The sequence below is a fragment of the Bemisia tabaci genome, chromosome 2 (genome assembly GCF_918797505.1).
Source record: "Bemisia tabaci chromosome 2, PGI_BMITA_v3".
NCBI classification, from domain to species: Eukaryota; Metazoa; Arthropoda; class Insecta; order Hemiptera; family Aleyrodidae; genus Bemisia; species Bemisia tabaci.
Genome location: NC_092794.1, coordinates 1,911,836 through 1,930,501, shown reverse-complemented (window position 1 = coordinate 1,930,501; position 18,666 = coordinate 1,911,836). Strand labels below are relative to the sequence as shown.

The following is an 18,666-nucleotide window of genomic DNA, read 5'->3' as shown; positions in this document are numbered from 1 at the left end:
CTACAAGACTGCAGGAATACTCCACGTATTGCGCGTAAACTACGGCGTACGCATTATTAATTGCTGAAATCTATTTTTTTCTGTGTCAGACCTAGGTACAGCCCGCAGATACCTAACACAATTAATATCGACTAGTGTACACCACGCGCCCGTAATCATGAGATCGAGGGATCGTGTAGATTTTGCACCCTTAAATCGTATCTAAATGATCTACAGAGACTGAAAATTGAGTCTTTGGTGTCAGAGGCTAGAGGATTGTTTCATGAACAATGGGGGGGGGGGGGGGGGGGTGGTTTGGATTTTTTTGATCCGGGTGCGCCGGAATATTATGGTCCCAATCCGCCCGGGACCGCTGAATATAATCGATTCTTTTAAGTTGGACGAAAATATTTTTTCGAGTAAAATTGTTAAATTCAGTATTTTTGGATTATAAACTTCATTTAGTATGCTTGAAAAAAATTTTAAGTCACTTTGAAAGCATCGTAACCTGTTCACGCAGTCTAATATTTGTTTTATGAACTGTATAGAGTGCCGATTTCTACCAAAGGGTTCGGAGCCTCCCCTGAGTCATGAAATTATCTCTCAGATTTTTTTAAATCATTTTTTAGAGGACCCTAAGATGATTGTAACGCATGAATTACAATTTTTTTCCGAATCGTTCTAATACATTCTACATTTCTACACGAGGTAGAAGTCGGATACCTATTTTTCATGGAAAAAATACCGTTTTTCCTCACATAGTTTCATTTAAAAGAAATCCTAAAAGTTTTCAAAAGTGAAGACAACTTTAGATACCTTTTACAGATCCTTGGAAAGCTACATCATAAATATTTCGTGCTTTGGTTTGCTTTTTATCGAGAAATATAATTAATTAAGTCCTAAGTCGGTGTTAAAAATGATGATATTTGGCACTTTTAGCTATCTTTGTCAGTCTGCAGTCGTATTAACAGTTTTGAGGTATGTGACACCACCAAAAACCTGCTTAAGTATTCTTTGCGGATCCTTAAGAAGGCAATCAACCCAAAAATTGTTGGTCTTTCCTGCTTTTTAGACGGATTTTAATTTATTTATCACGCCGACCTGTTTTCTTTAAAAATACTATATTTTAATCCTAAAAAGCCTGTGCGTTGGATGCGGTCAAAGAAGATTCCGAGACATTCGGTACCTTTTAAGTTATTTCTGTAGATTCTTAGGAAGACAACCGAACAGCAAATATTTGGCCTACTCTACTTTTTCAAAACAATTTGATTTTTTTTGTAGCTACGTGTTTGCGTAAAATAGGTACTCCATCTTGACCCCAGAAAACACTCATCGTTGTAATCATGTAACATGTGTTTGGTCGTTTGGCACCTCTAAGCATCCCTCGAGGTAATTTTTCCGGATCCATAAGAAGGCAACCGAGTCGAAAATGTTGGTTCCTCCTGCCTTTCCGATGGTATTTGAATTTTCTTCTCAACTATCTTGAATATTCCTGCATTGAATAATGTTACATATTTTGTGAACTCAAATCCATTCACAGTAGATTCACAAAAAATGTGTCGTTTGTTTACAGGAAAATGATTTTTAAGGGATTAATATGAGGATTAAATCTAAAATCTGTATCATTTCTTTTTTTCTTATGGCAAGCGGATTCCTACCGACTGTTTCAGCTGTCTGGTTGTGGGCTGATCGGGACGGGCCTATGGCTACGAGTGACTCACCGGACTTACTCGATTCTTCTACCACAACATGCTGTAGCACGCCTCGACTCCGTCTGCCTCATCCTGGGAGCCATCACCTTTCTCATCACCTTCTTCGGTTGCTGCGGCAGTTGGTTCAAAAATAAGTGCATGCTTATCACCGTAAGTCACTCTTCATTACATTCACGTAATAAAAAAAAAAAAAAAAAAACTTAATCGAATCGAAATCATACCACGAGATCATTTTAAAATGGGACTATGGTTGCAGAAATAAAAACATAAAATTAAGAACCCAAGACGTTTCGACAATCGGTAAAAAAAGCATAATTAAAAAGAAACAAACTGAGCCTCACCGCATTGCTGTTATTTTGAGACTCTTTTTTATTTTTGGGTTTCACAGTACCTAACTGCGGCGAGGCTCAGACCGCGAAACATCCCATGTTTCTATTTTATGTTCTTACTTTTGCGGCCTTAATCCCATTTTAAGTAGATTTTTTATCTTACATTTAAGAGTGTTTTATTACAAATCTTGTAGCCAGGAAACACACTTAACCAATTAGAAGTTGAGAGGAAAATGAATGATTCTAACAGAAAAAGGATAATACTCGGCGAGGATATCCATCAGAGTTTAGTCAGAGCTTATTTCTAAAGTTGAAATCCGGAAATTCCATGAAAGCCTAAAATTCGTAGTCCAATTTTGATTTGGAGCAGCAAATTCTTTTGTATGCACTTGAAGTAAAAAGATAGAGATGGTTGTGATGGAGCTCCTGCATGCGTGAGAAGGTGATTCGACAGTTGCCATTTTTTGTGTCAGAGCGACGTGGTATAGGTATTATGTACCTATCGCATCAATTCGTTCCACAATTATTGCAGCTACTCGTAATTATTTTGAGATCGCACTTCTGTTGTCATGAGACTCAAAGAATTCATGTACCAAATTTGACAAAGAAATTCAACGTAATGAAGGCAGGGTTTTTTTGGAGGAAAAATACCGCATTCGATACTGATATAAACTGCACTCGAATGCGATTTTTTTCCTCTGGAAAATCCCGGCTTTTGAGCCTTTCCAATAGGTACCTACAGATGCATTTGACTACCTTGGGTAACTCTGCTACTTTCAACTACCTATTTCCAGACGGATCGTTAGTCAGTGGGTGCGATTAAAAATTCCGCTGAATGTCTAAGTGCTTTAGCAGATATAACAACTTGTTTACCTACTTTCCATTCATTCAGAATTTTCAAATAGCTAATAGTACCTACATAATATTTTATAGCCACACCTTTGTCCATCCAAAAACGAGCTGATATAAACTACCAAAAACCCTCGAAAACATTTTCGGGTAAAAAATCCGGTCGAGGAAATTGACGTGTTACATTTCAGCCAAAAACATTCCCTTTCACCCCTCCAAGAAGGTTGATAAAACTAACTATGAGATGAGCAAAAACATCTCTTAAATTCTCAGGGTCCACCAAGACGTTAACGCATCGAGCCGGTCGAGTCAGCGAGTCCGAAAAATTTTGAGCCCCTGTCAATGGACGGAAGGAGAGGAGAGACGAACAGATGAATCGTTTAAATTATTAAAATACGTGAAATTCTGGAGGAATCCCTTTCGGAGGTGGACGCGGTACAGGCTCTCGCGGTCTCCTTATTGAAATGGTTTCTGCAAACGCAAGAATCACGCTTATTGCATCCCGTTTATGTACGTATACAGGGTGTCCCAAAAGTCCGTACCCCCCCTCGTAACTTTTGAACGGTTTAGAGATAGAAAAAACGAAACTTTGTGAATGTCTCTATCATAAAGGGGACCATCTCTATGGGGGGTCAAATTATTGTCCTCGCCCTCAGGGGGGGGGGGGCGCCGACTTTTTATTTTTCAAATGTAACCCCTATCTTTGTGATAGGTTACATCATTAGAAAGAGCATAAAAATTATGAATTTATTGGTGCAAAACGCAATCAATAACTTAAATTTTGACCGAGTTATGATAGGCCCAAGGGCCAAAATTTGGCCTATTTTCAAAAAACATATCTCCGGTTCAAATTATCGAAAGAAAAAAATAAACAGGAAAATTTACCAAATTGTAAGCACTTTCACGTAAAAATCACAGAATTACTTCAAACTAATTTTAAGGGGGGTTTCGACCCCCAAATACGCCGTCATTTTTAAAGTCATACGATTATTCTCGCGAAATGAGCCCAATTTCTCCTTACTTTTCCTCAACATTATCTTTGTAAGTTCAAAATTAGTTCCAAATTATTGCGTTTTCAAGTCCCCAAATTCGAACAGAGTTTTAAAAAACAAAGAAATGAAATTTAATGGTGTGAATTGAATTTACCTTAAAATTCGTTTTTTGAACTTTGTTCGAGAATTTGGGTACTTGAAAACGCAATTTGAACTAATTTTGAACTTACTAAGATAATGTTTGAGGAAAAGTAAGGAAAATTGGCTCATTTCGCGAGAAAACCGCGGTGACCTTAGAATTACGTAATTGGGGGTCCGAAACCCCCCTATAAAATTAGTTGAAGTAATTTCTGTATTTATACTTGAAAGTGCTACAATTTGGTAAATTTTCCTGTTTTATTTTTTTCTTTCGATAATTTGAACCGTAGAGATATGATTTTTTGAAATAGGTCAAATTTGACCCCTTTTGACCTATCATAACTCGGTCAAAAATTAAGATATTGAATTTGCGGTTCGCGCCCAAAATTCTTAATTTTTTAGGCACTTTATAATGATGTATCACAAGATAGGGGTTACCATATGAAAAAAAAGTTGGGGGCCCCCGCGCCCACCCTTGAAGGGGGGACAAAAATATTGACCCCCCCAGAAGATTGACCCCTTTAAATAAAAACTTCCAAAGTTTCGTTTTCTATCTCTAACCGTTCAAAAGTTACGAGGGGGGGTACGGACTTTTGGGACACCCTGTATGAAGGAAAAAGTAAATGCTCCCGCTCACCTCACAATCAGTAAGTAAGAAGAAATCAGTTTCGTACGGCTCGCGTATGGAAAGGATCAAGCGAGTCGTGCTTGTTGTGAAACTCATAATTGAAGGGAAAAATTTATTAGACATCCTCGACCGATTTTGTGATTTCAAGTTCATGCTAGGGATTTAGCTACTTATGAACCTCAAAATCTGTTTTTCGATTTTTTTTTTCATTTTCCTATTGTTAGAGGATTAATTTGTTCTTCCTCTTTTTAAACCCTCAAGGGGGGTCAAACCCCTTTTAAAACCTAAAGAGTAAGTTTTTAGGCATATTTGGTCTTGGTGAACCCTGAGAATTTAAAAGATGTTTTTGCTCATCTCACAGTTAGATTTATCAACCTCCTTGGAGGGGTGGACGGAAATGTTTTTGGTTAAGATGTAACACGTCAATTTCCTCAACTGGATGTTTTACCCGAAAATGTTTTTGGGGATTTTTGGTAGTTTATTTTGAAAACAGTTCAGCCAGTTGTAAGAGCAAAAATTGGTATTCCTTTGTAATTTTCAATTTAAGGTTTCCATTGAGTGAATAAAGTAAGTGACATTTTAAAAAAAATTAAGATATTAGTGACTCTGAACAAAACTCGTTTACGAAAAAAAAACGTTTCCATATAATCTTTCCCTCGAAGACTCAACCTTTACCTCCACAGCATCAATTTAAATTTTTAATAGACTGCTGCCTACCTATTTTAAACGTTTGATTCATTTTCCTCAGAATCACGGAAAAATTACTTGCGTATTCTTCATTCATTTCCCTTCTCCAGGAGTTTCATTCGGACTTCATTTTGCAATTCAGAACTATAACTTCCTACCCATCTTTAAAAGCACTTATCTGGACAAAGAAACTAATGGTAGGTACCTTACATACGATGGTTTTAACTTGAGGCACAATTTCTAGTTCCTAATTGCAAAATGTAATCCATTTGCTGTTTGTGCTCTAAAGAGTCATTTTCAACACGTAGCTTCTACACACTGAAAGATATAGTCGGAATTCAGAAAGAAATGAATGTAAGTACGTAACTGGAAAACTACATTAACGTGGAAACTCTCTGGGATTCCTTTGTTTGTTCTCATCATTCTCGTTAAGGGTAATGTTTTTCTTGGTTTCAGTATTTTACTCTAGTAGTACTTCTGTTCTTCACGGAGTTCATTTTGGGTACCCTCGTATTCTTCTTCCGCGATGACCTGAGTCGGATGCTTCGAGAGGAGCTAATTACAGGGATAGAGCAACATTACGGCATGCCCAAATCTGCTGGACTTCAAGCCATGTGGACGCACATGCAAAATAAAGTACGATTTTTCTCGCAGTTTTTTTATCTTCTCCTTCTTCTTCTTCTTCTTCTTCTAGCTTCAGAATGTGGGTCTCTTCGTCTTCATATTCAAATCTTTCATTGAACATGTAAAAGCCTACCTATGTACAAAAGCACTTAAATAAGCTAGAAGCTACGGGCTCTGATAAGACACTTCCTAACATTAAGTAAAGTTCAACGCACATTTTCGGTGAAACCCAATCAAAGCTTAAATGTAGTATGATCGTGAAACGACTTCCAGCAATACAAGTGCTATCGGAACTGTTACTGTGCTCCTGTGCTGTGGCGGCATGCCAGAGGTGGAAAAGGAATTTTCCTATTTTGTAAGATGTCGAAAAATAATTTGAAATTACCTTATCAAAAATATCTTGGCAATGTGTACGGATGGCCAATTATTACAACATGAGGAAATATTAAGTAGAAAAGTTTACCAATTGAAACATTAAAAAGGTGCAGCCGTCCCTAGATGACAATCGTACATTTGCAGTTTTTACAGCCCTTTTAGCCTCATATGATGCTTCGTGACGCTACATTGGACTCCTAAAATATGCCGTAACGCTGACCCAAACCCTTTCACAAAATTTGGAGAAAATTGCGTGAGTAAAAATAAAAATTTGATTTGAAAATTAGAATTGCCACCTAAAGACGCAGAGTAAAGTACTGCATTTAATTTAATATCTAGAGGGTGACGGTTCTCTTGATACTTTCTCTTTGAACACCGATTAATCAAAGTCGCTAGGGATGATAGACCAATAAAACTTTTTAAACCCGTGAAAAATTGTACAATCCTATAGGTACCTGACGTACCTGTTGCTAAGTACTATTTCATCTGCTCTTATAACTGCGAGAACTCCTCCCCACAAAGCCTCGCGTGATTAAGGCAGCTTGAAAGACAAGGCGCAAAAGTGCCGTTTTTGCTTTCTCGAGAAATACGTATTTGAAGTTTCGAACTTACGCAGATCCTCATGGCGTAAAACAAGTTCTGACTTTTTGATTCTTAAAAATTGGATTTTGGGAGCGAATTTGTCTAAGAATAGGTATGCGCTAAGACTAGTTCGACTGGAAATCATTCATATCTCAAGTTTCTCAAAAACTGCACCTATGCGCCTTGTCCTCCAAGCCCCTCAATTTAGGAGACGGGCCCGTATACTGCCGTGCTAAGGATCACAACAGGATGAACATTCGATAGGGTTGCCAAATTTCTTTCGATATAATGCTTATTTGTGAGGAGAATTGTTAGTATTTTTCCTTGAAATTTTCAGAAAATTTAGGTGAAATTGTGTACAAAATTTACTGTAAAATTGGAACAAAAATATTCATAAGCTCACCGAGAAATACGCATTTTATTGAAGTATATTTGGCATCACCTGAAGGTTCATACAGCGTTTCTCCTTAGCACGGCAGTAGGTATAGCTGTGTAGTTTGCCAGGGACCGAATTTTTTACGAGGTATAACCTACGATAAAAAGGAGGAATAAAATGAGCGATCAAGAAGAATTAGTATTGATCATTTTTAACCCAACATTCTAAAGTTGGGTCATCAACGTGTATAGGCACACCATTAATACAACACAGCGGTTTCTTTTGGCAAAAAGCCTTTTTTTTATCATCTCTACTTCCACCTCCACTACTACCATGCCCACCGCCACTTCCGCGAGACTTCGTGCCTCTCCGCACAAGGCTTTCAGTGTTGTGAGACCAAGCGTTGTCGTCGTCAAAATCAACGTCTCCTAACGCACGAGTCAAAACCTGGTCACGTGATAAGCAGCAAACAATCAGCAGCAGTAGCACAAATTTAAACATGCCTTGAGTCAATACACGAATTTAAAAATGGATACGATTCGAAAGCCCGATGTAACTTATTCACTCCATTCGGCAAACCATTGTGGCTTGCTGCGCTTCCTCCATCAGCATCACGATGTGCACTCGAGTGAAACTCTTTACCATGAAATAGTCCGGTCCCCTCCACCATTTTCTATCATGGTTGATTTGTATTCTCTTGATTCAACATTGTATGATTTATGAACTATCGGGCACTGTATAACAGCTGCAATCCATGCACTAGCTGCTTCAATTACAAACATTGCACTGACGAAATTATTTAGAGTCACCTACAGAGATTGAAGAAAAGTATGCGATCGTTCACGGGCAACGGGATTATAATGCCGAGAAACTCAAAAGTTGGAACATTGGTCCCACTGCCGAAAGCTAAATTTTATCAAAAGGTGATTTTTAACAGTGATCCTCATTAAACGTAGTTCAATAGTTGATTCCATTTGATTCAAACGTTGACCTCAGTTAATGGAGTTTAAGTTTGCAGAGGGAGACTCTGCAGCAGTTCAGAGATCTTGATTCCACAAAGTTTTTACTATACTCGTCGAATTTCTACTTAAATCCACGCTCTCGTTTTTTTTTGTTCCCCCCCCCCCCCCCCCTAAACACATTCTAGTACAAAGTTCCAAAGAATAATTTGCGAGAAAGGACCCAGCACATTCCTTGGGGGAATTTGTACCACGATCGGTTTTTAATTGTTTTATTGTTTTAAATTCGTCTATGAATCCTAATCAGAAGTCATCATCGCGCCAACTTTCTACGAGCCACCGTTTTCGCACACTCCGTGATTTAAGTTACGGTAATTTCCATGACAGGCCGGCTAAAATCAAAACGCAATACGTGTCTGTCCAGTAAGGACAATAGAGTGGAAGAGACAAAGAAACTGATTTGTACGGTAGAAAGACAAGGTAAAAAGAAAACTACCTTCATTTATGTAAAGAATAATCGAAACGTTTTCCGCGGATTGTGCGAAAACACTGTTTTTCGCACGAGTTTTCGCACTGTTTTTCGAGTGTGTTCACGAGCCACTGTTTTCAAAACAGTGGCTCGTAGAAAGTTGGTGCAATGATGGTTTTTGATCAGCATCCATGGACGAATTTAAAACAATAAAAAAATTAAAAATCGATCGTGATACACGTCCCCATGAGAAGTCTTTTGTTGCGAGATCCTTTTTTACATTTTGCGTCAATGGAGGACGTAGGGTTCAATTTGAATTCGCCAAGTTTGAGCCCCGGACTTATCAAATGAAAACTGATGAATTGTTTCCTTCCTCTCCAAAACTACGCTCATTGAGCTGGAATCTTGTCATGATTTATATTTTGCGTAAAATTGTACCCTAGTAGCAGAACAAATTTTTGTTTTTCTAAAAAAAGTGTAAAAAATAACATATCTGTTATCTAAATGGTAGTTTTATATAAAAAACGTGTAACGCTTTTAAAAAAAAATCGAAGTTCAAACCTGACCATAATATTATGATAAATGATAAAAGCTAAATAAGGTAATTTTTTTTATTTTTTTATATAACGCATGCATACACAAGTGTTAACAGTGAACATTTTTATGAATCTATTATGTAAGAAAAAGGTCATCATTTTCGTGAGTTTTTCGTGAATTACAAGATTTTTTAGTATGTTTGCGAAAAGCTCACGAAAATTATGACTTTTTTTATAATAATTACATAAAAATGTTCACTTTCAACACTTTCGTATGCATGCATTATATAAAAAAAAATTAACTTTCGTACATAATCTTTATCTTTTTCTTCTACATATGGTTCTACTACTAGGGTAAGGCCATTTCAGTATTAAAATGTTCTTAAGACATCTCTTTAAGCAGTGACAGAGTTTTGTGGTATTACGGTTTGCGTTTTTTCGTGTGCAGTCTCATGTTAATTAGAAATTGTTGTCCACTAAACAGTTTTTGACGGAAAGCACTCTTAATAACGGGTTGAAAATTAATAAGGTCAGACCGCTGTCAATGTTGTATTTATTTATTGCATCAAGTTTAGTAATGTTCAAAATAATTCATTGTAAAATATTTGGTTTGAAAAAACATTGATTTCTAAGACACCAATTTTTAGGATGCGTGACGTTGGCTGAATAGCGGAAGAGAATACTGACGGATTTATTGAGTGAAAAAGCAAGGACAGCTGTTAAAATAATGCAATATTGTACGGTTCAAGCGCGAAAAATTCGCGTCAAAGCGTAAATCTCACCAATTTTGTCTATAAATCACAAGAATATCACAGTATACCTACACTCATTGAGTGTACCACCAAAAGTTAATCTTGCAAGTTGGTAGCACCTGGTTTTGTACGTTTAAGTGCATGCGAACAATCGAAATTTATCGCTTAAATTTACTTTCCCGTTCTTATCTGATGCTAATTATTCTATCAATTATCATCAATTATTAATTTCGATTGATGGAAGCAAACGATTGTCAAAACTGGGTGAAATACCGGAAGCATAATCGATTACGTAATTGATCGAACATCTCTGGCGAGGACAATCGTTCCTGAACACTAGCAGCAAGAGATCCTCGCAGCGGCCCAGTTTGGCAAAACTTGGGGCCCTATTCAACACTCTTCCAGCAATGTCAAAAAACCGCTCAAAGCCTCTTTAACCACCCCCCCCCCCTCTCCCATGAATAGGGGTCGAGGGGCCCTCGGCTCGCAGGCCTGGTGTAAATGAAGGGCCGGTTCGTCCCTATGTATCACTGCCTTATGAAAATCACTGCTGTATACAGGGTTATCCAAAAGTCACTGACCACCCCTGTAACTTTTTTCCAAATTGAGATAGGTTTTAAACTTTGGCAATGTTCCTCGGTCTAAAGTAGCGACTTTTTGGTCCACCCAAAATTTTGGGGGGCGGGGGCTAACTTTTTTTTTCAAATGGCAACCCCCCCTTTGTGATACCTCATTCGAAAGATAATAAAAAAGAAAATTTTTGGCTCAAACCGCAGGTTAAAATGTTGATTTTTGACAAAATGGCGGCCGGTCAAAGTTCAAATTGGCGGAAATTTGGCATCTCCGTTTTTTATCGGCGGATTGGTCTGAAACTCAGAACCTTATGGTTTTTTGGGACGAAAAAAAACAATTCTGGCATCGGTTTTCCAGAAAGTCAGTCCTTTTCAAAATGGCGGCGGTCAAAGTGGCGGCCTAGAGCGAGAAGTGGATATTTAGGCTGCTTATCGTTGGATTTGCATTAAACTTGGCAACCGGGGGTATTTCGGCACGAGAAGAATGAATCTTTCATTGGATATCTGAAATTCTGACGAATTTCACAATGGCGGCGGAAAAGTGGCGAGAAATCAGTTTTACGGCTGTTTACCGATGGATTTGCATGAAATTCGATATCCTGGTGGTTTTTGGCAGGATGAAAAGGAATCTCTCATTAAATCTTTAAATACTAAATAATCGATATCGCATTTCATGCAAATCCATCGGTAAACAGCCGTAAAACTGATTTCTCGCCACTTTTTCGCCGCCATTGTGAAATTCGTCAGAATTTCAGATTTCCAATGGAAAATTCGTTCTTTTCGTGCCGAAATACCCCCGGATACCAAGTTTAATGCAAATCCAACGATAAGCAGCCTAAATATCCACTTCTCGCTCTAGGCCGCCACTTTGACCGCCGCCATTTTGAAAAGGACTGACTTTCTGGAAAACCGCTGCCAGAATTGTTTTTTTTCGTCCCAAAAAACCATAAGATTTTGAGTTTCAGACCAATCCGCCGATAAAAAACGGAGATGCCAAATTTCCGCCATTTTGAACTTTGACCGGCCGCCATTTTGTCAAAAATCAACATTTTGACCTGCGGTTTGAGCCAAAAATTTTCTTTTTTTATTATCTTTCGAATGAGGTGTCACAAAGTGGGGGTTGCCATTTAAAAAAAATAGTTAGCCCCCGCCCCCCTTAGGGGGGGCCGCCCCCCAAAATTTTGGGTGGACCAAAAAGTCGCTACTTTAGACCGAGGAACATTGCCAAAGTTTCCAACTTCTATCTCAATTTGGAAAAAAGTTACAGGGGTGGTCAGTGACTTTTGGATAACCCTGTATACATATGTATACCCCACGTAGCAGTGATCACGATACTTAAATAGCGATTTGATCGAAAAATGTATCGCAATTTCTTCGAAAGTCGATTCATTGCAATGATATCAAACAAAATATCGTAATAAATTGAGATTAAATTTGGATTTTATCGAACGCGATTTTTTAGAGATACAATCGTGACAAGGTAGAGGATTCTCATGTTGATAATCCTAGTGATTTAATCTCAAAAAATCGTGTAAAATTGCAGCTTAATTGAATATATCGCGACTTCTCCATTGAAAAGTGCTACTTGATGCTAATCTTGTACACCAATATCAAGACGAACAATTTCTTGAGACAAAATCATGCTATTGAGCTTCAGCAGCGCGTTATAAGTCTAAAACTGAGTGATGATTCTCGTCACCTAAGTTATGAGGCATACATGCTTGCATTGAACCGACTTGCTCACCTCTCTCAATCCATGATTTTTTAGACGCTGCAGGTGCATTCTAATTCATTCAGCGGGATGTCCCGTCAAAAGAGCGCTATCTCGCGGCAAAATTGGTCCCGCTAAGCAGCATGGCTCACTTCTTTCGTGAGAGTTAATGAAAAATCCCATGAGCCATTGGCAGGGGCAATCTTTCGAGTTTAATGACATAGCTCAGAGAAGCAGGAGCCAAGACCAGGTCAAGTCAGCGGGCTGATTATTAAAATTGAAAGACACAGCAATAGACAAAGAATACAATGGGAGAATTGGACGTATTTCTGTCAAACGGAATTAAACGCTAATTTGAGTTCCTTTTGAAGAATTTAGAATGCCGGGTAGCGCGTTCCGTCAAATGGAACTAAGCGCCATGGAAAAGCGTTGCGAGTATAGGACGGAATGAGTGCGACGCCCGGTTCCGCCGCCAATCCAAGCCCCCCTCTACCTTCCTCCCCCTATGGCGCTTAGTGCCGTTTGACAGAAATACGTCCAATTGAGCGATCCTCCCAAGGAGCATTTTTCAACGGATAAATTGCGATATTTTGAAATGAAGTGACATTTACTTAACGATCTTTTGGCGATGAAATCTTTAGGATCATCAACCTCTCCGGGCCGATTATTGAAATTTATAGACAAAGCTATAGGCAAAGAAGACATGAGGAGTGTAGGGCGATCCTATTGGTTGAAATGGGCGGTTTTTATAGACTAAGGGAGTAAATGATGGACTAACTATCGGGTCTTTCGTGGATTGCCGTTAGTTAGTCTATTACCTACGTCCTTTGTCCATTGCAACCACCCGCTTCCACCAATAGGACCCCTCCATATCCTTTCTGTCTTCTTTGTCTATTGCTTTGTCTATCAATTTCAATAATCAGCCCGCTGGACGATTATCCTTAACGTTATCGCAATTTTATGAAAATCGCGTTCGATAAAATCGAAATTTAATCTTAATCTATCACGACTTTTTGTTCGACGATATTTCGGTAAATCGCGATTCTATTGCAAAATGCAATTAAATCGCAGTTCATCCAAATTTTGTAGCCACAAATATTGTCTAATAAATCACCGTCGCTAAAGTCGCGACACACTTTCCGATCAAATCGCAACTTATCGCAATCACTGCTACTTGGGTTATTAGTTAAAACGAGATTTTTATTATAGCCTAACTGAATGATCTCTTGTGGGTCGCCATGAGTGTTAATCTATTGGGTACCTCCTTTGTTCATTGCAACCACCTGCTTTCAGCAATAGCATCGCTTAATTTTCTCTTTGTCTCCTTTTTCTATCGATTTGTCTATGAATTTAAATGATCAAACGTAGCTTAGTTGGACGTATTGCTATGAAACAGAACTATGCAGGTGAGAAATATGGGGTATGCTCTAGAAAGCTGGATAAGAAACAATGTGGTCAGTGGGCGTGATATTCCTTTAGAAGAATTGGAAAAGCGGGATTTTGAATTGAGCAAAGGGAACTATGTGGCAACTGAATGCGGGATTCATGAGTCGCGGGCATGGGACGAGAGCGTTGTGGACAGGGCTCATGAGTTAAAGCACCCCGACGACGACCTCTCCCTTGCGCTTGCGCTCGATCATTGCCGCTGACGTCACTGGCGCTTCGTTATTCTCATTCACTCTTACGGGCAGAGAACTAACGAGCACACCCCATATTTCTCACCTGCATATAAATCTGCTCGATAGAAATACGTCCAGATATTTGTCGGTGGAGAGACTCGCACATTATGAATGACATGAGCACGGGTTCGGAAAAGGGAATATAATCAGCTTGGATTGAAGTGGGAACAAAAATAAGCGGGATGAGTCCTTTTCTTCTTTTCATCACGAGGAAGCTGCATTAGTGATGCTCAAAACTGGAACTCACGACATGAAAAGAGCCTAGTATCAGTGAGTCAGGCAACTAAACTAGCTTCAAAGGAAAGCTGGTTGCGTCCAAGACTAACTGAAGGGGACTCTCAGCGGAGTTACCCATTTGCTCCTACAATTAGTAGTTCTGAGGCGTACCTTTACTTAAAAAATCTTGACCTCGAATGATGTCAGACATTTTGAGGTTTGAAATGGAAAACAGAGTTTGAGCTACTTTTCTCTCCTCCTTTTGTAATTTTAAGGGGATTACCTATACTATTTTCCCCCTCTCCTTAATTTTAATTTTTTTAGATACATACGTACATACGTGTTAATTTTGTGATATAAGATCTCACAGGCTTGGCGGGATGTTTACCCTTTTTTAGGTTTTTTGTGGTTTCATAATTTTGATAATACTGCAAGATTCATTAACAATCACGTTATTGATTACCATGTTAGCTGAGCTGTTGCGGCGTCCGTGGTTATGAGGACTGGTTCGACATCGCAGCTTGGCCGGAGAAAAAGTATGTGCCTGACTCGTGCTGCAAACCGGATTACCAAATATCAGGTAAGCGCTGGGCTCTCTCTGCTCCTCTTTATTGAACTATAAAATCCATAAAGCCATCCTGTTTCAGTTCGACCGTTGCCGCGGCCGTTGAGATCGATGCCAAACTCTCCCGCAAGGCCCATCATACGCTTTATTGGCCGTCTCCAACAGGTTTGGATATCTTTCAATCAGCAGATAATCAGAGGAAGTGCAGCGTCGTAGCCATACGTATCGCGCATTCTTTATTTATCTTCGTTGCCTCTCTGCATGAGAAAAGTTCCCATCACTTACCCTTCGGTGACGTGGCGTACGTATATCGATTGATCTGGCATTAAAATCTATGGAAAAAATTGGCCCCCGGCCAATTTATGCCCGGCGCAGGCGCCGCGTACCGGCGCTTTGCGCCGGCATCATGGTGCAAGGCTCGCACAAGACTTTCTCGCTTTTGCCGGCGCGGAGCGCCGGCATAGTCGCTTTCACTGGATTATTTAGAAAAATACTGCCAATTTCACAAAATCATAAAGTTCGATTGGAATTCTGATCGAACGACAATAGATTCGAAATTTTTAATCAAACCACTAGACATTATCGTAAATCTCTTCACGATATGTGATGAATTCATATATTCAGAAGCGACTTGTCGATATTATGAGGCATCTTCAAATAAATAATTGATTAATGATGCCTTTTAGTAAATACGGCGATCTTTAAAAATCTTAGCTTTTCTACGATTCATTAGGATCTATTGGATACATTGACATCATAATTTAGGTACGATTATATATTATAATCTTTCCTTAAGCCCGGTAAAAAGCTATCAAAAACCTACTTCGATGGGTAGAATCACTATTCGATGTTTAAAAAGTCTTAAAATAAAACGGGTTATGCCGGGGCAATCTGTCCTAAATTTCAAAGTTGGCGGTCGAAATCTCCCTGCTGGAAATGGTTCACTACCCACCCGCCAAGAGCGCCACCTCCTTAGCGCGTATCCTCGTAAGTCGAAACGACAACAGCAGAGAGCGCCACCTCCTTACCTGCTCGTATTCCCGTGTTTTAAACAACAACAACCATGAACAACCATAGAGAAAAAAAAGGAGGTGTTTGCATGTTGAGCTTTGTTTACCCTATGACGTAGGTCGGTACTACCTGGCCAGCGAAATCCGGAATTCGAAGTATGAAAAACGGACCATAATGTCCCATTATTTTGCTTAAATCAATTCATTATATAATGTCAAGCACTTTTTATAGAAATATTTTTTTCCATAAACACCATTTCCAAGGAATTCGATGATAAACGTCGCTGCACCGACCTACGTCATCAAAAAATTCCAAGATGCCCGAAATGCAAACACCTCCTTTTTTTTCTCTATGATGAACATCAACAAGAACAAATTGGAACAAGTTTTCCCCTGAAATGCGTCGGTGAAATGTAAACGAATTCGCTTTTGTGTAATCATTAATCATTAAATCAATCATGTTCGTGCAGTATTATTATTACATTTGTATTCAGTACCGCGTAAAAAGGAACCACGAATGATGGAATCTGCCGGGATTCTAAGTTCATCAACAACAAACATATCAGTTCCTAATAAAGATCTAAGCGTCAGTTCTAGTGTTAGCTTCGATGATACACAGTATGTAAGTATCTATTTTTCTTGGTGTATACCTCCGGAGTAATTTTGGAGATAGTATATGATGCATTATACAATGCACCATTATACAAGGTATCACCTGACTCAAAGCATTTGCTGCTAATATTTAGAGTCCCTTTATACCCAGAGTTACGACAACTCGATTATCAGCTGACTGGCAGCCGTCCTTGGCTGGCCATGGAAGCCGAAACGAGTGCACCCAAACGAACGATATTGAGGGATAAGGATCAGGAATCCTGCGATGTCTGTCACACAAAAACAACAACATCAACAAAGTGATCAATTACCTAAAAAGAAAATGAGATTGGTTTGTGAATAATTTCTTAATCTATTTTCATTTTGGATCTATGGAAATAACAATTTACTCTTGATAAACCACAATTAGGTAATATTTTCATTATTCTTGTTCACATTCGAGGTACCGCCATCTTGGTGCACTCGTTTCGGCCTCCATGAGCGAGAACCAATCAGAGTTGGATTTTTTTTTAGGCCACTTTCAGCCCAATCCTGGCCCAACCAAAAGTGAGTTGTCGTAACTCTGGGTATAAAGGGACTCTACTAATATTCAGGAGCGTTCCGACTCATTTATCGGAGAATTGAGCGTTCGCTATTGGCCCCTCTGCAATTATGAGATTAGTCCAAAGATCCTTTAAGAACTAAAATTAATGACTCAGGTGGTGATTTTTTGCCAACTTCCAAAGAATGAAAGGCATATTTTCAAAATCTCCAGTCCGTCAAAGTGAGCTCTTCGTGTGATCAAAGTGCTCTCCTCGCTATTTGACGCATAACCCTTCAATTTTTAGTTTAGTCCAGAGATCTCTTAGGAACTTAAATTAATGACCCAAGTGGTGCTCTTATGGCAACTTTCGAAGAATTAAAGGCATTTTTTTAAAATTTACAGTCCTTGAAAATAATCTGTTTGTGTGATGTTGCGGAGCAAAGTTCCCTACTTTTGGGCCTCGTAATCCATTGAATTTTGAGTTTAGTCCAAAGATCTTTTAGGAACTTAAATTAATGACCCAGGTGGTGTGCTTGATGCCCACTGTTAAAGAATTAAGGGCATTTTTCAAAATTTACAGTCCTTTAAAATTAGCTTTCCGTATGTGATTTTGCTAAAAAATGACCTCGGACCCTAGCCCCCCCCCCCCAAATTTTGGCGTACCCCAAAATCGTTTGACGTGCATAAGGAGACCATAGATATGGTGTTCGGTGCAAATTTTGAATGAAATCGAACAGATAGATTCTGAGATATCGCTGAGGGATTCTGAGGGACGCCGGACGGACGGACACACATTTTTCAAGTATGGTTATTTTGACTCCTGGGACCTTAAAACGTCTAGAAATGATGGAATTTCAACTTTTTTTCCCCCTCGCAGGATGACAATACTTCCTCTACCCTAGAGGAGCGAGAAAGTAAAAATCGATTAACAGGATGTCCGCAACGAACTCCTCAGGCTTCTTTACCATACCTTCGAATGAGGAAATGCCGATAATAATCGATAATAATCGCCTCGCTACTGCTACTCTTTCGGAATAGATGCTAGAACCAGAAGTATTTAGACACCTTAACTATATTAATCATCCGGGCAATGTATTTGGATGAACCAAAAGTCACCGGCTGAATACACATACCTAGTGAAGAATGATAGACAAATATATCCTTAGTAAGTTTGGTGACAACCAAAAGAGGCTAAGAAGATTCAGTCTACCTGTACTTAACGTTGCCTAACCTCCTCTCGTGTTTCATTTTTTCGGAGACTCAAACAACATAACGACTTACATAATATCTCTGAATTTACTCAAATTATGAAAAATATACTTAAATCATTTCAAATCAAAATGTTGTTCAGTTTTATGGTTTAAAAAAAAAGGATTTTTTTTAAAAAAAATGGGCAACGTCTGATGTTAGGCTAATTAGTTAAATCCTCCAAAATATGGCGAAATATCCCGTTATTTCCGATTTACGTTGATAACTTAAAATTTTACAGCTTTACTAGAGTCCCTTTATAGGTACTGATAGTTAAGATAACTCCCCCTCATGGAGTCACAAACGGGAATAAAGATTACACAAATTGAACGTTTTTCGTAATCTTCGATCGGCTCATTCTCGAATTTCTTTCTCCGTTCCTTCTCTCATTTCGTCTGTTCCTTGTCGAACCCGTAATTCCTCGTTTCATTCCAGATCATAATGTTTGCAATTGGTGAAAATGTAGTCTTTATTCCTGTTTGTGACACTGTGGAGGCCTAAAATACGGTAAACAATCAGAAATGGATTCACATTGCCTTAACT

The 18,666-nt window shown here is 38.8% G+C and overlaps 1 protein-coding gene across 1 annotated transcript in view; it reads left to right on the top strand.

The window, feature by feature from the left end:
• LOC109036004 (tetraspanin-9) overlaps positions 1 to 18,666 on the top strand; it is a 40,832-nt gene that overhangs the window by 8,828 nt on the left and 13,338 nt on the right. The window contains exons 3-5 of the mRNA XM_019049896.2: positions 1,650 to 1,841; positions 5,771 to 5,950; positions 14,637 to 14,745. Of these exons, the coding sequence (XP_018905441.1) occupies positions 1,650 to 1,841; positions 5,771 to 5,950; positions 14,637 to 14,745 (481 nt within the window). The remainder of the gene's footprint in view (positions 1 to 1,649; positions 1,842 to 5,770; positions 5,951 to 14,636; positions 14,746 to 18,666) is intronic.